Genomic DNA, 24,492 nt, shown 5'->3' on the forward strand with positions numbered 1-24,492 from the left:
AACTCATTTTTTTCTTTTCTTCATCTCTTTTTCCTTTTTTGAATCTTCTGTACATATCCATTTATTTAGAGCTATTGTGGTGATGATATTTGAGGTTTCGCTTGTTTATCTGAGTAGTGTTCCTGTTTATATTCCCTGTGCCGATACTTGGTTACAGGGACAAATGGTGACTTGTGGATGTGGTTTTCAAGGAAAAGTCTGGGTCCAGCTCCTAAAAGAGACCTGGGCTTGGAGGGCATCATGAGGAGCTGTGCTTGTATGACCTAGAATCAGTGTGTGGTCCTTTCAATGTGGGTGCATTGCTCCTAGACCAGGGAGGTTCCAGAACACTGCAGCTCCAAGGGACCTCAGGGCATATTCAACTGACCCTGCAGCCCTCATGACAGTACAGCAACGCTGTCAGCCACGAAGCAGGGGGCCGCAGCATCCTATTTCAGTAGGAGCAGGGCTCTGGAGTCAGATGGATCTGTCTTTGGATCCTGGTCCTAAGACTAACTAGCTGCATGACTTTAGGATAAACTCTTTGTGCCTGTTTCCTCTGCTATGATTAGGGATGGTAATCATAGTACCCTACCTCATACGGTTGTTGTGAGGATTAAATGAGTGAATACATGTAGAAGAATAGCTGGCACATAATAAACATTGAATTAAGTGTCAGCTATTATTAACAATAATAGAATATACAGTTCTTAGAATTGTGCTTGGCCAGTAGCATATCTTGTGACATGTCTGCTCCCCAGACAAGGTGCAACTTTTGTTTTCAGTTTTAGGGCTGCGTGTAACTAACTGCTACTGAGTGGGATCCCCCTCCTTGGATGCTGTCTCGTCACTTGGTGATTGGTGATGCCTGAGCTGTTACATTACTTCCCAAACAGAAAGGCTTCCTCAGAGCATAGTTTCCAGAGATTCTTGTGAGCTTTTCATCCAGCAATGTGTTTTCTATTAGAAACAGAACAGTAACCACAGCCAGTAACCTGGAGTTTACAGTCCAGCCGTAGCCACAGGCAGCCTGCATTTCTAAAGAGACCAGACACTTTTTCTCCCAGAAGTTTATTTAAAAAAACATTTAACGGAGCATTAAAATAATTTCTTATAGAAAGGAGAAGGGCCTTCACTTTTTTTTTTTTTTTGCGGTATGCGGGCCTCTCACTGTTGTGGCCTCTCCCGTTGCAGAGCACAGGCTCCGGACGTGCAGGCTCAGCGGCCATGGCTCACAGGCCCAGCTGCTCCGCGGCATGTGGGATCTTCCCGGACTGGGGCATGAACCCGTGTCCCCTGCATCGGCAGGCGGACTCTCAACCACTGCGCCACCAGGGAAGCCCAGGCCTTCACTTTTAGTCTGTGGCTTGCTCCAGGTGGTCTCTACCCGAGACTTGACTATGAACGTGACTCTGGCCACGTAACTCTTTGCCTTCCTTCTCTGAAGGTGCATAATTTGGGCACTGTTGACCTTCTCTTAAGAGCCCTGTTTCTCAGGTCTTTGTTTTTGGACTTTCTTCTCTCGATTCTCTGCTTTGTTTCTTTGACCTCTGCCAAAGATGGAGAAATAAATGTGTTGCAAACAATCTAAGCACAGAAAAAGAATGTGGCCCAGTACTGTGTTCTCTTTTTGTTGACTTAGGAAGCAGTGAGTTATGGTCCGCATATGAGCCACAGAGCCTCACATCTTCCTGCTCTCCTTGCACCTAGCCCTGAGATATATTTCCTTTTCACTTTTAACAGCTTTATTGAGTTTTAATCCCTGCCTTTTTAGCCAGAGTGTGACCTTGGTTCTTATTTAAACTGCTACAGTGTGGTAGAAAGAGTTCTGGATTTGAAGCCAGAGGGGAAGAGAAAAAGGAAATCACATTTATTGAGTCTTACCCTTCATCATTCCATTTCTTCAGATCTTTCTTAAGATGCTATTATAAGCCAGGCATTCTGAAAGGCACCGTAGGGCAGTGCTTCAGGGATGTGGGAGCTGGACCCAGGCTATCTGGGTTTGAATTGCACTTCCATCAGTGAAGGGGGACCCACCGTTAAGTAGGACCTTAATGACTTCTTATTTAACTTCTCCTGTGCCTCAGTCTCCCCATCTGTCAAGTTAGAATGCTAATAGTGTCTACCTGATAGGAGTGTTGTGAGGATCAATGAGTTAATAATAAAGAATGAGGTGATGATGATGATGACGGTGACAGTGGTGATGATAGGGAGGGGCTGGGGTCAGGGCTCAATCAGACAGAGACTTCACTGCTCTCATGCTGCTCACAGCTGTGTGTGCGCGTGCACGTGCATGCTGAGGGATGAACGTGGAGTGTGAGACAGATATAAATAATTAAGTACAGTAAAACTTGGTGAGTTACTATAGGGCAGGGGAGGGGACTGTGGGAGCATATGGCAGTGAGGCTTCTTTTGATGGCATGTATACCTTCTGAACTTGAAGTCTGGCTGTTAGCTTTATGACTTTGGGTGACCCTCAATTTACTCACCTGCAAAACAGGTAACATAAAATACCAGCCTCATAAACTTGTAAAAACAAATGGAAATAGACATAAAGTGCCAAGTATAGTGCCTGGCATATAGTGAGTTCAGTGACTGTTTATGGACCCAGATTCTTTTTTTTTTTTTTTTTTAAAGAAGATGTTAGGGGTAGGAGTTTATTAATTTATTTATTTTTGCTGTGTTGGGTCTTCGTTTCTGTGCGAGGGCTATCTCTAGTTGTGGCAAGTGGGGGCCACTCTTCATTGCGGTGCGCGGGCCTCTCACTCTCTTGGCCTCTCTTGTTGCGGAGCACAGGCTCCAGACGCGCAGGCTCAGTAGTTGTGGCTCACGGGCCTAGTCGCTCCGCGGCATGTGGGATCCTCCCAGACCAGGGCTTGAACCCGTGTCCCCTGCATTGGCAGGCAGATTCTCAACCACTGCGCCACCAGGGAAGCCCTGGATCCAGATTCTTGACAGAGAGATATTTTTCCTTCACAGTCCCGGTGAACAGAGACAGAACCCCCTGGGCTGCCACCTGCACGTTGGCTTGGCCGTCAGTCATCTTTCCAAGGATCATTGGAATCCACATAGAAACCACCTTTGCACACAGGGAATCTACTCCTCTGGCTCCTTCACAAGTCTCAGTGCAGTGGACTCCCCTTCTGTCCTTCCACCCTGCAACCCTCAGCCCTTTGAGCTTCAGCTGGCTGGTAGGAGTGACTCCGGGCTGCTCTAGCCTCCCAGGCACCCTTACCATCTTGGGCTCGCTGATCATCCTTTTCCTCTTCCTCCAGAGTCCCTTGGGCTTGTTCTGCCTTCACCTTATGAAATGAGTTTTTTTCTGGTTTTCTCAATTTTATTTAACTTTGTTATTGTTTTTTTAAAATTTATTTATTTAATTTATTTATTTTTGGCTATGTTGAGTCTTCGTTGCTGCCTGCAGGCTTTCTCTCTAGTTGCGGCGAGTGGGGGCTACTCTTCGTTGTAGTGTGCGGGCTTCTTATTGCGGTGGCTTCTCTTGTTGCAGAGCACGGGCTCCAGGCGCGCGGGCTTCAGTAGTTGTGGCACATGGGCTCAGTAGTAGTGGCTTGCAGGCTTTAGAGCGCAGGCTCAGTAGTTGTGGTGCACCGGCTTAGTTGCTTCGCGGCATGTGGGATCTTCCCGAACCAGGGCTGGAACCCATGTCCCCTGCATTGACAGGTAGATTCTTAACCACTGCGCAACCAGGGAAGCCCTGTTATTGTTTTCTAACTTTTCTCATGTTGGTTTCAAGGGCAGAGACTGTCTCATCTCTGTATTTCCTATGGTGACTAGCACAGTGCTGTAGTAGGTACTCAGTAGACAATAATTGTTTTTACGCGGGTAGGGCTTTGTGGTTAACCAAGCCTCTTTTGTATAGTTTTTTTTTTTTCTTTCAAATCTGCACCACAGTCCTCTGAAGTAGACAGAGCAGGTAGTATTCTTTTTAGCACAATTAAGAAACTAAGGCCTACACTTCAGCCATAGGTCCATTGATTATTTAATTCTACAGAGAAGATATTTACTGAGTTTAACTCAGTCCCATGGGCTAGGAAAATAGAGCTGAAAGACATCATCCCTTCCCTCGAGGATGAGGCAGATGTTTGAACAAATAATTGTATGAAGTTTCAGGACAGAGGAACAATGAACGTGTTTATTGGGGGAAGATCAGCGAAAAATTGAGAGAGAAAGAGACGCTTGCATTGGTCCTTAAAGGGTTGACTTCACAACACAGAAAGGGTGGGCGGGAGGGCATCCCAGATAGAGGAAATACCATGTACACAGCCTATGGGAATGAAAAGACCAGCACCTTGGGAGATACTGCAGCATCAGCAAGGCTGGCAGGAGGTGTATAGCAACGGGGTGGTGATAGAAGGGAAGATGGCAGTAACTCCCACTGGTAAGACCCCAAGACCCCCAGGGCTTGCAGGAGACTGGAAGCTTCCTCCCTTTGTTCAGTCTCCCAGTTTCTAGCCCTTCCTCCCAGAGGCACTCACAGCATGTACATAAACCACCTTTCAGCTTTGGATGGGCTCCCCTTCGCTCTGCTTCCTTGCACCCCCAGCTTGTCTGCACAGAGATTTGCAATCTCCTTTTGATGCTAAAAGAAAACATCTTATCACATGAGAGACCTGTGACCTGACTGCTTGGAAGAATAAAGTTTACCAGGTGAAATGACCTCTGTGTCATTTGCTCTTTGTGGTGTGAGGTGACTGGGAAGGAATAAAGTCCGTCTGTGACCAAACACCTGTGTTCCTCTCTCACTGGCAGGGTCACCAGAGGGGAGTGTTAAATTGCTCCTCAAATGAGTCAGCCCTGCTGTTCCCGAGGAGACGGGGTGGTGCAGCTTGAGCTCTGTGGGCAAGTCTGACCAGGCCCATCTCACTCGTGCCTGTGTTTGCCTTGCAGCTGTGTAAATGAGTATGGAAGATTATGATTTCCTGTTTAAAATTGTTTTAATCGGCAATGCTGGTGTGGGGAAGACGTGCCTAGTCCGACGGTTCACTCAGGTAAGAAGTCTGAAGTCTGGGGTCGGGTTTTTCCATCTGGCCTTCGGGGTTAGGGGATCCTGACAGGATGGGTGAGTGGTACCTACGCCAGCCTCTTGGCTGCCAATGCTTAACGAGCCCTTTGCAAGTGTACCAGCTCCATAGCCTAGTCTGGAGGGTTTTTTTCCGACATTTAAAAATTTTCATCTTATTTGAAGTCTCAGCAACGGTGAACATGACCACTATTTTCTCTGTGAAATATCCTTTGCTCTTTCTTTTCTTTTGACTTTTTAAAAAAATTGAAGTATAGTTGATGTACAGTATTATATTATAGGTGTACAACATAGTGATTCACCATTTTTAAAGGTTAGACTCCATTTATAGTTATTATAAGATGTTGGTTGGATTCCCAGTGTTGTATAATATATCCTCACAGCTTATTTATTTTATACGTAAGAGTTCGTATAGACTAGAGTTTCTGAACCATTTCCAGGGAGCACGGCTCAGTGGGTCTCCACCAGCCCTCCCACGCCTCTCATGGCTTCTTTTAGTAAAAGGGGTGAGTGGTTTTGCTTTCAGTCCGCAGTATCAAAAATAGCTTATCAGATTAAAAAAAAAAAGATTACTTGTTAATAATAATCCAAAGGTCGAAACAAATGAATCTGGATGTCAAGTTAAACCTAAATGTTAACTTTTTAAAAACTCAAATTCAAATTAAACCCCTCAAGCTCCCTGCTTGATGCCCTCTCAGTTCCTCCCAGAAAGCTGATCAAATCGTTTTGGTTTAGAACCAAATATGCTGATTTTTCTAATCTATTCCACGGGAATGAAATGAGAACAGTGAAGGACTATTTGAACTAAATTAAATGTTCCCTCTGGGTTGAGTCCTTATCATTTGTTCTAAGTACAAGTTCCCTTTGGGGCTGCCCTTTTGAGAATTACTGCCAGAGATTATATACCTGATTTCACACAGAAATGGGTGGGAAATCATTCTGAGGTTGACCTTCTTCTGTGTTTTCCTGGAAAATTATGAATGGCATCCTTTTCAGGATTTATCATGCATGCATCTTGCATTTTCATAAAGTGCTAATGGGGAAGGTTGAGAATAGCTCTTCTGTCTAAGGCACAGGGCAACCTGGTGCCCAGGAGAGAACACTGGCTCGAGAGTGGAGACACGGGCCCTCGTCGCAGCTCTTGCCCCGTAAGCCTGGGGAAACTCCGCCCCCTTGCTGGGCCTTCCTGCCTCTCTGTGATCTCCAAGGCCCCTTCTAGCTCTGACAGTCTGTGGTTCTCTGGAAAACTGGAGAGACAGATTGGTTAACACAAATAGCTTGAGGGCAGAGAGTCATCTTTGGAAATGTCAAGGTTTTTCCCATGATAATGAACGCAGAATAGGACTTTTTACTAAGCCATGGCCTGGTGAAATCAAAAGTAACAAGCTGACAGGCATCTGGGCTCAGTCAACCGCCATGGCGTAATATTGGAAACTCCAACTGGTTTTACTTCCCTCTACCATTAGTAACCTTTCTGCTTTTGGCAGGAGGACAAGACTGCAGAGACGTAAAGTTTTCAGTCCCTTTGTCAGAAGTTCCCTTGACCTTGTCTAATAACTGAAAGTTCCCTTAGAGAATTTTCAGCCCGCTCTTCTCATTTTATAGGTAAAAAACTCAGGTCTTAGAGGGATGAAATGACTTGTTAGCATCTCATATCATGTTAGTGGCAAGGCTAGGAGTAGAATCCAGATCTTCCGGTTCACAGCGTGATATTTTTTATCTTTTGCATGTTCTAACTTCTGAGACCGTAGGAGTCTGGCTTTTCTTTTTAAAAGCATAATTCTTGTCATTAGGGGTAAAAATACTTTGATTTTTAAACAGTAATTTTTACCAATAAGCACACCACCCCTTATTTTTCTTTTCTGTTTACTTTTTACCCCTCCCAGTCCCTTAACTCCCCCCAAAGTTCATATTTCATAGACAGGATTATGTTTAGTTTTGTTATTTAGTAGACAGTTAAAATGAATTGGATTCAGCTGTTTTTGAGGCATGAGGAATTGGGGAACAAAATGATGAGGGAGACACTGGGAAGGATTTGTTTTATTTTTTGGCATTTGTTATACTGCGAAACAGCTGGAGCTGTAAACTTGAAGCTTGGCAGCCTTGTGTTTGAGCCAAACCAAAATAGAAGAAAATTGATTCAATATTTGTAAGCAAAGTTGTGAATGTTTATATTTACATCTTTTGCAGACGTGCAGTGGAACAGTTTCTGTTGGTCTGATGCTCAGTCTTTTAAGTTCATACTTTAATTAAAGAACCCTCTTGTTAGGGAATGGACTTAATTAAAGATGCCCCAGTCTTAGCTCCCAGAGCTAATACAGTCCATTTTACTTTAATTTCTGGAAATTCTGGAGTATGAATGTGAAGAGGGAAGAGAAACTAGGTGAAGGGTTCTTTCTTGATAGAATTCCTTCCCACTTCAACTCCCTCCCTAAGCTTACAGGAAATATTATGTGACAGTAAATTACATTATACATGTAATTTTACTAAAATCATACCTTTCTAGTTCAGCTTCCAATTTGATGTAAAGCTTTGTTTTGAAATACTTACATCATACCAGAGAGAAGGACTGGTTTGCCTAAGGTCACTCAGAGATCCTTAGGCTGCTGCCTCCTGGTTTGGTGCTATTTCTACTATACTGTCTCCCTGGATGACTGCTTTTCTTCAGTTATCTTCCCAGGGTCATTGGCCCTGATCTCATGTAGTTATATCTGTATGGTACAGAAATAGTTATCACTCTCAGGGCGGATGGAAATTCAGAGGATCACTGTCTCATTCATGTTTCTTGTGTTGAGTTCTTGTTTGTTTTTTCATCTTGGTTGTTCACCCCCATGGCTGTCCATGCCCTAGACTAATAGCCAGTTTGAATCTTCCTTGAGCTTACCTTTTAGAGCACCTGTCTGTTTTGCCCCCACCCAGACCATCCTGATCTCATCCCTGCAGCTCCATGTCTTATCCTTGTGTCTGATTTTTCTGTTTCATTCTTTGAAGTCAGGTCCCCCGTCCTTTCCCAGTTCTCTTCTTTTACCCTCTCTGTCTGCTTCCTCCTTTCTTTGTACCCCTTTCCCCTTCCTTCTTCTTTCAGCATTTCTCTCTCCCCCATCCACCCTCCTTTCTCCTCCCCTCAAAACATACACACAAAGTTAAATTAAACAGGGTTCCCATGACACTAACCAGAGTTCTCTCTTCTACCAGTTAACTCAGCCAAAGGAAGGAGCTGGCGATGGGTAGTAATGGGGTGGGGTGGGGGGAGAATCTCATTTAATTGAAAGATTTGCTTATTGTTATTTTCTATTATTTCTGCTTTAGGGTCTTTTCCCCCCAGGACAAGGAGCCACAATTGGAGTTGATTTTATGATTAAGACAGTGGAGATTAATGGTGAAAAAGTAAAGGTAAGATACTAAGTGTTCAATAAGGGTTTCATTGTGTTGTGTGAGAGGAAGTAGTGTTTTCATAACATTTATTAAATCACCTAATGGAAACCCACACTGAAAATAACATACTCAGCCATGGCAGCTTATTTCCAAACAGAGTTCCTCTCTTCCATTTATAGGGGCAGGAAGGGGTTATGGGTGATGTGTTTACAAATGGGAAGACAGAGAGAGAAGAGCTGAGGCAAGTTTGTCCTGTCTCTTGTCATGTCAGACTTCCCTGGTGGTCCAGTGGTTAAGACTCCGTGCTTCCACTGCAGGGGGCATGGGTTCGATCCCTGGTCAGGGGACTAAGATCCCGCATGCTGTGTGGCATGGCCAAAAAAAAAAAAGGAAGAAATTTCTTTTGGGGATCTCTTGAGTTGGGCCATTATGCAGAGCTATATCTTCTTCTTTTTTTTAAATTGGAGTATGATTGCTTTACGATGTTGTGTTAGTTTCTGCTGTACAATAAAGTGAATCAGCTATGTGTATATATATATATCCTTTCCTTCTTGGACCTCCCTTCCCCCACCCCCATCCCACCCATCTAGGTCATCACAGAGCACGGACCTGAGCTCCCTGTTTCTTCTTAATAGCAGCTTCATGAAAGAGCCTCCCGATTCCTACATTCATTATGGATCATTCTGTTGTATGAATCATTTATTAGAATTATTCTGTCTACCACCCTACCCCTATCCCTAGTAAGGGAGAAATACTAAATGAGGGGTCCAGGAAGGGTCCATGATCTGCCCCGTCCCCTTTGTGGCCTCTGGATGGTTTGGTACCTGTATGAGCTATGGCGTCTGAGTTCAGTAACAGGAGAAGGGAGGTAGTATTTTTCGAGTGCCTAATATGCATCAATCCCCCTGCTACCTGTTTTTACATTTAACTTAATCCTTTTTGTAAACTCTGTGAGGTAAGTGGTAAATTGTCTTCATTTTATAGTTTTCAGAGAGGTTGAGTGACTTATTTATCCAGGGCTACACAGTTTAGCAAGGGAGGTAGGCAGGATCTGAACCAGTTTTGTGTGGGCCAGTGCACCTCACTGCCTCCCTGACAGGGGTCTCTACTGCTCTGAGAGCAGGGGAGAATGAAAGCATAGTAAGCCCATTATCTTGGAGCAAGGAAAGCGGGAGGTGATGGAAAGAAGTGTGCAGTAATTACTTGGGGGACTTCCCTGGCGGTCCAGTGGTTAAGTCTCTGTGCTTCCACTGCAGGGGGCATGGGTTCGATCCCTGGTCAGGGAACTAAGATCTCACACGCCGCATGGTGTGGCCAAAAAAGAAGAAGAAGAAAAAAGACTAAATTACTTGGAAGGAGGGTAGAGATACTGATCTTTGGCACTGTGCCCCTCAGAGTTAGTGAAATTCCATGGTCAGATCTTTCAGAGCTGAGTCCCATGGAAAGAAGGGGTGACCCTGGCATCAGCAGCACAGTGAGGACCCTGGCATCAGAGTTACAGCCAGATCCCAACCTCAGCATCCCAAGTTTGAGTCCATGTCACTCAAACTTGAGTCATATATGCAGTCACATATACTGCATAGATAGGAAAGTCTTGAAAGTATGCATCTGTATTTCCTCTCTCAGCCATCTGTCCATCCTTTCATTTATCCAGCCATCCTGTGTTAGGGTGGATGATTTGTGCCAGGCACTGTGTTAGGTAAAGCATCTTTGTTCCCTAGTAACTTACTGTCATCTTGCTGAAACATTTCATCTGTGAAATCTTCTTTAATACTCTGCTAATCATTTAAGCAGAATGAATCCATCCTTCCTTTGTGATTCCACCATCCTTTGTTCATTCAGTTAGCCATCATTCCAATGTGTCCACCACATACCATGGCCTGTTTTAGGAAGGCAGTAGGGGTATAAGGTTAAATAAAAGGCAGCCCTTACCCTTAGAGAACCTAGTCTAACAAGGGGACATAGTAGTAAACCAACGATTGCAGTACGTTCTTGTAGCAGAGGCAATAGAGGTGTAAGTGGTGGTACAAAGAAAAGAGTAGACAACGGTGCAGCCCCATACTGGAGGTGAGAGTGGTTAGAAAGCCCAGGGCAGTGGTATTGAGAACGTATTCATGGACATAAGACTAACACCAGGAGACACTCTCCTGCTGGCCCCTCTTTAATAAAACATCTCATATGTTACCATGGTTAGTCAACTATGTATTCATCCTCCCTGTACTAGGAGCTTTTTGAGATCAGGGATTGTGTTTTATTTATCTTTGCATCCTATCTGTGCTTAGCACAGTGTTCTGCATCTGTTAATGACCTATAAATGCTGAAAAAGAGCAAATGAATTGCAGAGAGAATAGTGAAACCAAGTTGAATAATAAAGGCAGTGGAGTATGGATCTCCTCAGGAATTAACCATAGGGCTAGAAACGGGCAGCCTCTTTGGGAAAACAGCCTACATCTCAGCCAAGACATACAGTCAGTATTCTAGAAAATATCTCAGTGGTTTTCCTTCTCAGAGCTGTTCTCAAGATGTGCCAGTCATGAGAACATACTGATTTCTAATGATTGGCAGTACTAAATCCAATCACAAGTGTTTCTCGAGGCTCCGTGCGGCATTAAAATAATAGTCTCTTGTTCTAAGACACAGCCTGGCAGAGGGGAACCATGTCCCTAGGTTTGAGGCAGAGAACAGAAGTAGCTTTTGTCCTGGCAAAAGCTGTAACATCTGTATGGTCGCCTTCAGCATACACAGGCTTTCATGTACATCATCAAAGGGCAGCTGTGACTCCAAATCAAAGGAGAGCCTGTGTGCCACTGACTGGTGGCAGGGACCACCGGTCACTCATCAGTCTCCTCAGCTAAACTGGTCTGAGCAGAGGGTGATACCAACTGCCTCATCCTCTTTGGATGCAGATGTACATTTAAATCAGTCTCTGGCAGCAAAGCAGCACGGTGTATGGACTGAGTCCTCTCCTGGGAGTCAGAAGGCCTGGAGTCTGTGTCCCAGCCTTGCAAGTAACCTGTTAATGAAAGAGAGGCATAAACTTGCCTACCTCACTGGGTTGTTGTAAGGATGAAATGAGACCGTGAATAAATATTTGAACATTTACTCTTTGCCAGACACTGGGTTTGGTATAGGGGATAAGGGAGAGTAAAATGGACCCCAGCTTCCCCCTCATGAAGCTTTCAGTCTAGTGAGGAAGACGGTTCTGAAACAAGTTATTACAAGTAACTAAGTGATTCAAGTGTGTCAGGTGCTGTGAGGGAGAATTGCAGGGTAGGTTGCAGGAGAGATTATTTGGGGGTGGGGATGGGGAATCTGGCCTAATCTGAAGGTTCCAGAAGGTCTCCCTTGAGGAAATGATGTTCTGTTAATGGGGGTGAAGGCATTTTGTGACATGTGAAATTGATGCAGTTAGAAGGGAAGATTGTTGTTGGTGTTATTTTTCAAGGTCTCGGATTTGTTCTGCACTCAGCAGTCGCTCTGGGGAAGAGTTCTCTTTCAGAGGTCTGCTCTGTGCAGGGAAATTCAGGTTGAAGTGAGAAGTGTTTTGCCTTCTTTGTTATTAGAACCATCAGGTAAATGACTTCAGCAAGTTTGCATATTATTAACCTCTTTTTATAAAGAAGCCACCAAAGCCCAAAGAGATTAAATGACTTGCCCAAGGTCACAGAGCTTACAAGTGGTGGAGAGAAATTATTTTCTTTGCCTGCCATGGCATTGTTGCTGTTTTCATTAACAAAGATAATACCTTAATATATTCATTTGAATGGATTTTTTTTTTCCCTCTCCAGTTGCTGACTGAAATGCCAACAATCACAGTGACAGCTTGCCCTGGATCCCGACTTTTGTAATTGGGCATGCATTATGATTAAGAGCAGGGACTCTGGGACCACACTGCCTGGTTGAATCAGCTCTAGGACATATTGGCTGTGAGACACTGAGCAAGTTAATTAATCTCTCTGTGCCTCAGTTTCCTCATGTAAGAAATGGATATAGGAATAGTACTTACCTCATAGAGTTGTTGTGAGGGTTAAGTGAGTTATTCTATGTAAAGTGTTTAGAATAGAGCTTGGCAAGTAAGTGCTCAATAGTTTGGTTGTCTTTTTTAAGATTTTTTATAAAGAATAGAAGGGATTGCTTATGACCAAAAGGAGAACGTTTGAAATATGTTATATGAATGCAAAGCTTTAATAAGACATAGGAATATACTTTCTGATTTAGGAAATAAACAAAATGGAAAATTAAAGATATGAGCAATGAAGAGTCTACAGATAAAAAAAGCAATTCTTATGGGAAATAGGCTTATAATAAAAATTAAGTAGATTATAAATACCCTAATTTTACCTTTTAAATGAAGTTATACAAAAATAATCTAAATGCCTTAAAAAAAAAAGAATAAAGGGGAAACTCAAAATAATTTAACAAACTAAAAAACAAAAATCAAAGTGAATCCCTATCTTTAACCAGGCTCACCCAACAAATCTTTAAAAAAATTGTAGGTGCCTTTTTCTTGGGGCAAAAAATAACCATGAAATTATCTGGGTGAAGGTGCTTCTGTTTCTAAACTAAAGCAAGGCAGTGCTGTCTTTCTTTTTTGCTTCACCAACCTGATCCTTCTCTTATGCCTTTACAGCTCCAGATCTGGGACACAGCAGGTCAAGAGAGATTTCGGTCCATCACCCAGAGTTATTACCGAAGCGCCAATGCCTTGATCCTCACCTATGACATAACCTGTGAGGAATCCTTCCGTTGCCTTCCTGAGTGGCTGCGGGAGATAGAACAATATGCTAGCAACAAGGTCATCACTGTGCTAGTGGGTAAGTAAGGACTAATGAGGAGGGACATTGATTTGTGAGCATCAGAGAATTTAGAATCACATAAGGCCACATGCCTTGGTACCTTCCGAGAGTATAGTCTACAGCTGTATAATTCATGTGGTCAACATTCAGTTCTTCTAAATGAAATTGAAGAGAAAATGAAATAGATCCTATCCCATGGTGATGGTTTAGAAAAGTAAAGTAGAAAATGTTGCTGATTGATTTTCCTATCAGTGCAGGCTCTAGGGAAGAAGGTGGATTGCCATGAAAGTTATGTGGGCTGCTAAACATTACAAAAAAATCTAGGCCATGGAAACTGCTGGTCTAGAAGTAAAATATATCTACGTTGATAAGGAATCCATTATTGAAGCAATTATTTTTTGCCTAAAAAAATGGACTTTGGTTAATTTTTTCCCTTCTTACATTTATACTGATTTGAAAAATTCTAATTTTCAGAAAGAATAAGGGAAATTCTGCAGTTTGTTTCCTCTTGTAGGAGGGTAGAACCTCTATTTAGTGTGGGGGGAAAGCAGAAAATAACCCATGGTTTTTTTTTGTGGTGACAAATGCACCCATTAAAAATGAAATTGCGGCGAAACAGATTAGATTGTTAAAAATCCTCTACTGGTGATGGAAAAATGTTAATAATATTTGGTTGTTAAAATGTTTTCTTCCTGAGAATTCCCTGTCAGTCCAGTGGTTGGGACTCCGAGCTTCCACTGCAGGGGGCACAGTTTTGATCCCTGGTCAGGGAACTAAGATCCTGCATGCTGTGCTGTGTGGCCAAAAAAAAAAAAAGAAAAAGTTTTCTTCCTAAGAAGGAACATTGTTGTATATTCTAGAAAGACCTGAATTTTGGAAATCCAGTAGAGAACCTCAGAAACATTAAGTTAAAAATCATGGTTAACAGTAAGTTAAACACTTTATAGAAAGCGTTATAGCTAGTGTATATGTGCCAGGAATCATATTAGGAATATTATGTGTCATGATCCCAAATTTACAGATGAGGAAAGCAAGGCTCAGACAGGTGAAGTTCTTTCCCCAAGGTCACTCAGCATGTAAGACTGACTTCAAAGCCTGTGTTTATCCAGCTGTAACGTGCTGCCTTGTAACAGATTGCTGGACTTTTCCTTCAGGCTGCTGGGTTAAGTATCTGCCTCTCTATGAGCTAATGCTCCATGCTCGGTCCTGAAAACCCTCCTGCACAATGGAGAACCTTTGCTGTGAAGAGCTTGAAAGACCTCCACTTCGGACATAAAGTCCTTGAGAACATGAGTCAAAGCATTACTACTTGGGATTCTATATAAAGGAAGTTAAATGAATGTATGAGGGGACATGATCAGTCAGCTCAGTATGAAAGAGGCACTACCTTTTTATTTTTATTTTTTTTTCCGCGGTACACGGGCTTCTCACTGCTGTGGCCTGTCCTGTTGTGGAGCACAGGCTCCAGACGCGCAGGCTCAGCGGCCATGGCTCACGGGCCCAGACGCTCCGCGGCATGTGGGATCTCCCCGGACCAGGACACGAACCCGTGTCCCCCGCATCGGCAGGCGGACTCTCAAGCACTGCGCCACCAGGGACGCCCGGCACTACCTTTTTATTTATTTTTTATTTTTAAAAAAGTTTATTTATTTATTTATGGCTGCATCGGATCTTAGCATGCAGGATCTTTCGTTTCGGTGTGTGGGCTTCTCTCTAGCTGTGTGTGGGCTCCAGAGCACGTGGGCTCTGTAGTTATGGTACATGGGCTCAGTAGTTGCAACACAAGGGCTTAGTTGCCCCGTGGCATGTGGGATCTTAGTTCCCCAACCAGGGATTGAACCTGCTTCCCCTGCATTGGAAGGCAGATTCTTAACCACTGGACCACCAGGAAAGTCCCAGCACTGGCCTTTTTTTTTTTTTTAACATCTTTATTGGAGTACAATTGGTTTACAATGGTGTGTTAGTTTCTGCTTTATAACAAAGTGAATCAGCTATACATATACATATATCCCCATATCTCCTCGCTCTTGTGTCTCCCTCCCACCCTCCCTATCCCACCCCACTAGGTGGTCACAAAGAGGGGTGATCTCCCTGTGCTATGCGGCTCCAGCACTGGCTTTAAAAATTTTTTTTATTATGGAAAATTTTAAATATAAGCAAAATAGAGAAAACAGTATAATGAACACCCATATACCCATTTCTCAGATTTGACAATTAACAACTCATAGCCCATCTTATTTTATCTTTTCCCCATCTCTTCTATCTGCCTTCCCCTTCAGATTATTTTGAAGCAAATCCCAGATGTCATATTAATTCAATTTATATTATTTCAGTGTGTATCTCTATAAAAGATATAAAATTTTTTAAAAAAGAGAACCTAACCACAATGCCATTTTCACACCTAAAAAATATTAATGAGTCCTTGATTGACTCATCCATCAGAAATTTATTCAAATCAAGGTCCAAATAAGGTCTGTATGTTGTAATTAATTTTTATGTCTTTTGATTCTCCTTTTAGCTATAGCTTATCCCTCCATTTTTGCTCCCTGGGAATTTATTTGTTAAAGCATTTGTTTGTCCTGTGGAGTTTTCAAGTCTGAATTTTGTTATTTCACCCTGGTGGTATCATTTGATATGTTCCTCTATCACCTAAATTTGTGGCAGATATGTAGGTAAATCTAAAGCCTGGTCAGATTTAGGTTTTGTTTTTCGTTTTAGCAGATATACTTTATAGTTGGTATTCCAAGGTACTGTTCTCATAGGACAGTCAAGAAAAATGCTTGATTCTTTCTTTTCCATTTATTACTTTCCAAAGTAATGAGTTGGTTCCCTAGTCTTCCAAAAGCAACTGTTGAAGTTTGTTTATATTTTGAATATTGCTATAGATTTAAATATATTTGATGTATTCTAGCCCCTTGCAATTATTATTATTGATGCTTCAGTTGTTCCAACTTTGACAGTGGGAGCTTCTTCAACTGGGCTCCTGAGTCCTTTTGACATGACTCAGGAATCTTTGATAATTTTCTTTATTTCTGGGATGACAAGTGTTCGAGGCACATCCAGTGCATTTCCTACCCCAGACCTGGAATTAGGCATTTCTTCAGGAAGCGCTGTTTCTTTTCAATGGGAAGTTGTATTTAGAGGCTACAACCAAGGTGATAGGAATCGTCTTTACTAGGTGATGGCTTTTAGGCTTTTCAGTGGACAGAGCTGGTGTGTGTGTGCGTATATGGTGAATTCTGTGGCATCCACAGGGGGTTGTCTCATTAGGCTCTGTGAAACGTTTTGATTGACGAGACTACCATAGACCACATGGTATCACAGTCACTTAGAAGGATACAGGACAGGAAACACAGCTTAGTAGTAAGCCAGCATCAAGCATTCCTCTTCAGTGGAAGCAGCCCTCATAGCAGTCCACAGAGCTGTCCAGGACCTCCCGGGACAGTTCAGATGTGAAGGGAAAAGGCTCACTTCAGGCAAGTGCAGGATCTGCCCTGGCTAGAAGCCTCAATGCCCCATAGGAGCCCATCGCTCTTGTAACAACCCGACAGGCCTAACTTTCAGGGTCTCTTCAGATGAAGAATCATCACACTCAGGGAAGCCTAAAGTTAAGGCTTTCCATTAGGTATTTATAATTCATACATAGAATTCCCAGGCCCGATGGAATTTATCAATCAAGGGTCACTTTTACCATGAGCAATGTTGGGAAGTAACACAGTTGGCATATCACCTTTGTCAGATTTCCAAAACAGAAGTTGAAAATTTTTTAAAGATAAAATAACACCATGAATTATTCACACTGATACTTCCATTTGTAATTCAGGACTACAGAAATTTTACTTAACCTCATTAATCTTATATCCGTATTTCCTTTCTCCCATGCTAAAAATCCCTGTCCTAATGCCACTGGCATAATTACTCATTTGCTTTATCCCTTAAAACAGGTATAGTAGCCCCAGATAAATGATGCCAACACTACCACCGACAAGATAATTACTGGACAGTTCAAGATTTTTTCCTTCAATTCTTTTTGTCCTTAGGGTATGTGCCACTGGGGATACATGGTTAAATTACTGGTTAAATTATCTTCAACTCACCTGAAATAGTTCCTCTTTGTGTGGTTATGCCACTTCATGATAAACAGGTTCATTTGTTTAATTTTGCTTTCAACTTTAGGAATTGCTTTTTAAATTTAATTTCATACTAATTGTGTAATCGTGTAAAACATTGATAAGATTCTGAAGTCAAATCTATAAAATGAAGTATATTTAGAAAGGGCTGGTTTTCATCCCTCAAGCTTGTTCCTTTCATAGGTAACCATTATCTTTAAAATTAAAATTTTGTTTTAGTCTCCCATTAAAAAAATAAGAATAAAGTGTATTTTTTCATCCATTTTTCTTAGAGAATTGTATATTATATACACTTCTTTCAACTTTGCTTTATTTGCTTAACAATATATCCTAATGTCTCATTCCATGGCAGCCTACAGAGATATTCCTCATTGCTTTTTATGGTGCTAAGTAGCTCCAAATAACTATGGATGTGACATAGTTTATTCAGCCAGTGCCCAACTGATGGGCTTTTGGGTTGTTTCCAGTTCTTTGCCATTACAAATGGCACTGGTATTTTAAAATAAACAATCCAGGAATCACAGTCACATTTGTTTTGCTTTACTTGCCCATCTCTCTGGGTGACTTCAGATACGGAGTTGAATTTTGATGTTTCCAAACTTGCAAAAAAGTCAAATGACGATTTCCTCTTTGATTTTACCACTATTTTAGGCAACAAGATTGATCTGGCTGAAAGGAGAGAGGTCTCCCAGCAGAGAGCTGAAGAATTCTCAGAAGCTCAGGACATGTATTACCTGGAGACCTCAGCCAAGGAATCCGATAACGTGGAGAAACTCTTCCTTGACTTGGCGTGCCGCCTCATCAGTGAAGCCAGGCAGAACACACTTGTGAACAATGTATCCTCACCCTTACCTGGAGAAGGGAAAAGTATCAGCTATTTGACTTGTTGTAATTTCAACTAAAGGCTGAGGCAAGGAGAAGCAAAAAAAGGAATCAGCAGTTGCCCTGATGGGCCACCAATTGCTGGGGAGATCTGGCGATGACTATGGGTCCCGCTCTAGGACCTTCTGACTCCTGTGGGCTCCTGAGCTTACAAAGCATGGCAGGCCAAGGGCCTCGTCCACAGGCCAGCATTAGCAGAACATATAATGGTTTCACCCTTTTGCAGTCTGGAGTCGGATCAAGGAGAAAATTGCACTAGGCGCTCCATGATCTGCAGAGCATGTTGCTTTTGTTTTTTTTAAAAAAGCAAGTAAAACGCATTCCTGAACACAGTCCAGGGGGAGACGTACTGTAGGGATCCCTCCTGCACGTCAGTGGGTGCATGTGGGGGCTGCTCTTTAGGGCTTCTGGGGGCCCTGGTTTTCTTGTCTACCAGGTAAACCAAAACTGGGAACGCCAAGTCCTGTCTCTGGTGCGTGTTGATAGCTCCATGGAGATTTTGAAAAGTGTTATTTCTCTTTTCCATGGGCACTTTCAAGAACTTTGGGATGTAAAAATGAAACGAAACCTTTACCCGTGACAACAGTAGCAATCATTGTTTTATTAATGTATACAAGCTCCATGACTCCTTTTGGTGCTAATGATTCCACTCTTTCACAGACCAAACATTTTAGTACATTGATGTCCTTAAATACATTTCATAGAAATAAAAACGAAACAAAACAAAACAAAAAAAGAAAAAAGGGAAGTCCATTAATCAGCTGTCTTTCTCAAAGTCTCATTATCACCTTTTCTAGGGTAGATTTGTTGGGAAAGAGAATACTTTCCTTTCCTGTTCCCCTCTAAATCTCTACCACTTTCTTCTTCAATTCTCCCATCTTTCCTGCCCTTTAAGTAAATGAAAGTTTGAAAAATGGAAAAAAAAAAAGAGAGAATGGTAGATACCCTAATATAAAAGATTAGCTCTAAAACATTATGAGTAGTGTGAGAAAACAGACCCGATCTGACCAAAATACTGTGGATTAATGGACTGCCGTGCAGAGTTCCAAGCAGAGCACAGTCCTTGATAGCAGGTCACATCTTTTACTTCCTGGTACTATCCATCTTGGACAGACCAAGGCTTAGGATTTTGTAGAAGTTTTTAGTACGGTAAGTGAGAATAGCAACAGATGAAAAGTCTCACAATTTTTGTATCTGCAATGATAACCTTAGAAAAATTCTGCTTCTAGAAGCAGATTGAGTAGTCATTTGTCATCTCCTTGTAGTAATATTACTCTCTGACTCATGACCATTCATTCTTTCCTGTTTCTTTTTCTTTTCCTCTCTCTCTTTCCTGGTCTTCCCTTTTTACCTCCTCTCCTCCTTATCCCCCTCCTTCCCTCCCTTCCTTATATACATGTGTTACTGCAAATCTCCAATTCAAATGGAGGTATATATGCCTTTACTTAGCCAATTTAAAAACAGAACTCAAAATGGAAGCCATGCTGCTGAATATGTGTTACTGTTTCTTCAGTGCCATACTTTGATACCTTCCAATTTGTTCACTGATATAAATGCAAATTGGGAAAATAATTAAACCTATTTGCTGTTGATGCTGTCAGATGTTTCTGTAGCTTGCTGCTTAGTATAATTGAGGGATGAGTAATGGGATAAGGATATGATACATAATTCCACTGTTGCTGTAGATGGTGGCAGTCTTGGTCCTGATATATTGATGTGTGAAAGCTACTGAGTTTTAAAGCAATGAGTCATGTGGAGACACAATATTGGTGAAGCCTTTCTAGCATTTCCTTAGTAGGTTTCAGAGCAACCTATCTGCACATGGGGACTGTACATATTGTTTAAGGGACTGATACTTATGGTTGGCCTCACCACGCTTGTCCTGATCCTATGGGTAAGAGAAAGAGATCCCAGAAGTTTGAAATGCTTTTATTTTAGAACCTATCTCTATAGGAAAGAAAAATCATTTTAATAAACACCAAACAAAATAATTTATCATGGTTGCCTTTCCCTCCCCATTTTCCCCACCAAGCCAGCAAGTAAAGGTGTTCAGAAAAGTTCATCAAAGTGGGCAGAAGAACTCTTTTTAAATGTTGAGGAAATGTCCCTAAGTTTAGGTTTACTATCTGTCATTTAGGGCAAAAATCCAAAGTCCCCAGCATATCATGACTCAACTTTGTCTCACAGCATAAGTGTGTTGAAAATAAAGTTGCTTTATGAACTCAGAGAATAGAACATTGTTAGATTGGACAAATTTAGTTGTAAAATAACAGGTTGTAGGGCCACTCTTGCATTCTGAGATTATTTCCTAGGGCTCAGTCTCCTTTATCTACTTTGGCCAAACTCAGAAGGGTATTAGAAAGCTCTGCTCTTGGCCCCTTTCTTCCCTGTTACCCTTCCCAGCCTTTCTGTACTTACAGTCACCCATCTATGGCACATCAGCAAGGACACATGAGAATGCAGGGCTTTGTTTCTTTTTTTCTCTTAGTTGTATGAATTCTAGATTAGGCCTTATGGACACTTGTTCACTGATGTATCTCAAGTTTGAGAACAAGCCCTGACAATATTGTAGGTGCTCAATAAATATTAGTTGAATAAATGACTTAGTGCCAAGAGGAGCTTTTTCAGTTAAACAGAAATTTATCAAATAGAACTTGAGAAAGGACACTAATTAAATGTGGCCATCTTAACACAGGCCAGGACCTAAACTTACTGGTTTGCCTACTAGTCCTTATTGTCTTGGCAATATTTGCTAAGATGAACCTTCTTAAATAAAAATGAATTCTCATTTAATGGTGGATGAAAAAGAGAGTTGCTTTCTCATAATTCAGTATGGCTTGATCTGACTCATAAGACTACCAGAGTCCATGTCTGCCTCCATTTGGGTGTGATCTTTTTCTTTTTTTTAATAATGTTACTAAATATATGGCGAACTTTTCTTCAATTTACAACACGTCGTATTCATGTCATATAGTCAGATTTGGGGAATCTGTGAAATCATGTAGTTTGCTTATATTAATGATATTATGGCTTTGTCCAGACTGTATCCTCAAAGGATTTTATGCTTTGTCCTTTACCTATGCAAGGCTTTTTAGTCCTTTATGTGCTTGTGTTAGATCTATTGAATTATATTAACATTTAAATTTGATTATATGGGGCCAGTTATCCTTTCTGTGGATTACTTAGATAGGCCATTAGTTTTTCCTGGCCATTTTTTCCTTCTGTTTTTTTTTAGTCATTTCATGTTAGCACCTCTACCTGAGTAAAGAGGAAAGAAAATAACTAAAAATGAAAGTGAAATGGATTGATTTGACAATGTGTCAATTTCTGAGTTAGAGTTTGGTAAGAAAGGTAAAAACCACTGGCCAAAATAAGACACTTGGATTAGGGCTGTTTCCTGTAAACAATTTAGACTTGCTGGAGAGGGGAGGCAGAATTTAACCAAAGGCTGGATTCTTCTTTCTTCTTCTGTTTATGAATTTATGTCTTTGGAGGACACTGGTGACATCCAGTGTTAGATCATGATTTGCCTCGTTTGCCCTTTAAGCTATCCCATAATTCTTCCAGATCCAGCATCAAGTTTCAGTTAATGCATCTTTCTGAAAAAACACCAGTTGCAAGTGATTTTGAATTGGTCCTCTGACTAAAATGGAAACTTCTTTTTTTTAATAATAAACTAAGCTACGTGAATGAGATCATATTATAATAAGGAAAAAACTATTTAATTTTTTGCCCCATGTATCAAACCAATAGCTTTAAAGATAGACATTTTCTATTTCTTAATCCTGCAGAACTCTGTATCTCATAACCATAAGTACTTTAGGGACTACTGCCCTATTAGCCTGTAGAAGAGCTCTTCTAGGGTTTACCCTTTTTTTCTAGAGTTTTTTTTTTTAACTTCAACTGGTTACTTATTCTCCTCAACCATGGCCCCGACAGATGTGTTTCAGTGCAACTATAATCCTCTTGAGACTTAACTTGAAAATGAAAAGCAGTGAAAAAACATGTGTTATCTCATCCTTCTGACAAAATGTACTCCATGTAAGCAGTGTGTGGCTGAACACTAATTTGGGGATAAGAGAGGGATGTGTTTTTTTGTTTTTTGTTTTTCTTCTTTTTGGATTTCATATCTGTGACATGAGCCTACTTGTGTTTGGAGGGAAAACTGGCTTCCCTGACATTCTCACACTGGGGAGAAAGCATACTGAATTAAGAAATTATCATCCCTTCCAACAGCTCATTAATAATGTTAGAGCAAGGGAGATGATACTTCATCTCCTTTCCTAAACCCATGGGAACATTGCAATCATTCTGGGGAGCCATAGTTTAAAAACAAACTGAGGCATAACAAAGATGGTGAAGGAGTTTAAAATTTAAGACATCTGAAGAATATTTGAAGGATTTAGGGAAATATAGCTTGGGAAAGAGAGAGGAACACAGTACATTAGAGCAAGACTCTGTTGTTCAAAGGGGTGGAACGAGGCCCACTGAATAGAGGTCATAGGGCCACAGATTTGAACTTCACGTAAGGGAGAACTTTCTCAAAAAGTTGGTTCACCATGGAAGGGGCTGCCTCTGTCAAGCAAAGCCTAGATAAGAACTTGGCAAAGATGATGTGGAGAAGATCCCAGCATTTGTTGGGGTGGCCCAGATGACCTATTAAAATTCTATGTTGTAGTACTTTGCTTCTCGTAACACGTTCAGTTAAATATCTGCTGACCCACAGCTTTTTTTTTTTTTTTTTTTAAGGCTTTGTGCTTCTGCCCAAAGTGCATCCTACTCTCCAGGAAGGAGGGTGGTTACATGTCATTAGGTTGAGACTGGCTTGCTGTTATGCCCTAGGCTGGGATTGCTTTCCAAGTCCATTCATTGATATCCTGTTGAAATCACAAACTGATTCTTGAGTTAAAGATTAAAAAGGTATTGTTTTAGTAGAAGTTGAAATCTACATGAAATCATGGAAATTATGTATTTGTCACTTGCCAAACATAGGCCAAGCTCAGTGTTAGTGAGTAGTTGGTATTTCTTCAGGATTTCAGGATAGGCCTCTTTAGCAGAGCGGAATCGTCAGTTAAAATCCCGTAAATTACCAATGTAAAGTTTTGCAGCTCCTGTCACAGATGGGCTGATGGTCACTGGCAAAAAGCAGGCCCCAAAATCTATTTTGGAAAAGTCTCAAATGACATTTGGTTAGTCGATTTGATTCTCTTGAAAAAGCATGATCTGAAAATAATTTTAAAAGAACGGAGGCCAAATTGCTCTATGTAGAAAGTAACAAAATATAGGTCTTTGATTTGAAAATCAGAGATAACTATAAGCAACACTTGCTAATAAAGCCCATTACCCAAGTGATTCCTCCACCTGCAAGGTAACTTGCAACCTTGGAAGGCTGGTAGATGGCTCTTCATTGGTCTTTCTAAAAAAGTCATTGGTCTTGCATCAGTATGGTGAGAAACACTTCAGTTTGGGTGAGAATTTCTTTGACTCCTTTGGTTAAGAAGTCAGAGCACAAAAGCTACCCTCTTCTTTAACTGACTTTGTGACATGCAAGAGTCAAAATTTTACTTTCCCACTGAGTTAAAGCAGAATTTTCAGGGCGGGTTGTGACTTTGACACTTCAGGGAGTGATGTAGGGAGGTATTTAGAAGGGGGGAACACTAGGCTAGGTGTTAGGGGTCCTAATATTCCCATGAATTAGCTATAACATTATGCAAAGCACAATCTCTTGCAGTTTCCTCCTCCACAAGATAGACTAATAGTAATAATACCTGTCAGAATTATTGTAAAAATTAGATAAATTGAAAATGCTTGGTAAACAGTAAACACTCAAATATTAGTTTTCTCCTTGATTAAGAGCAGACTTTGGATGGTCTGATACAACTATAGATCCTTAGAACAAAACAAGGAATCCTCCTGACTTAAAAAAAAAAACTCCATTTCTGAAAGGGCCTTAAAAGAAAATCACTCATTTGGTCCATTCTTCTGCCTTAGGGCATAACTGTTACCCAAGAGACTCCACTTCTTTACCTACTTCAAGAAAGGTATTCTCTCTCTCTACCCAGTGGGCAATTCCAGGGTCGTAAACTCATTATCAGGAAACTTAACCTTATTACCGAGATACCTCACAGTGCAATTTGAACCTCTCTCTTCTTGATCCCATTCTCCATTAGAAGATAAATGTGTTCATCCTGTTTTCTTTTTAAAGGGCCATGTTTGCCATTTATTATAGCCTTTCTGCCTCAATTTTTTTTTAATTGACAGAAAAATCTCATTAAGGTGATAATTATTA

General features: G+C 41.4%; 1 protein-coding gene across 2 annotated transcripts in view; it reads left to right on the forward strand.

Annotated features, from left to right (window-relative positions):
* Positions 1–23,792, forward strand: part of RAB30 (RAB30, member RAS oncogene family) — an 83,660-nt gene extending 59,868 nt beyond the window's left edge. Inside the window, exons 2-5 of one of the 2 annotated variants that reach the window (XM_060018191.1) lie at positions 4,888–4,988; positions 8,330–8,413; positions 13,026–13,209; positions 17,973–23,792. In XM_060018191.1, the coding sequence (XP_059874174.1) occupies positions 4,896–4,988; positions 8,330–8,413; positions 13,026–13,209; positions 17,973–18,223 (612 nt within the window). In that variant the 5' untranslated portion in view covers positions 4,888–4,895 and the 3' untranslated portion in view covers positions 18,224–23,792. Of the gene's footprint in view, positions 1–4,786; positions 4,989–8,329; positions 8,414–13,025; positions 13,210–17,972 lie in introns of those variants that run through there. The other variant, XM_060018190.1, reaches the window with a different exon arrangement.
* The last annotated feature ends 700 nt before the right edge of the window (positions 23,793–24,492 follow it).

Source organism: Delphinus delphis, chromosome 8, assembly GCF_949987515.2.
Source record: "Delphinus delphis chromosome 8, mDelDel1.2, whole genome shotgun sequence".
In the NCBI taxonomy this organism is placed as follows: Eukaryota; Metazoa; Chordata; class Mammalia; order Artiodactyla; family Delphinidae; genus Delphinus; species Delphinus delphis.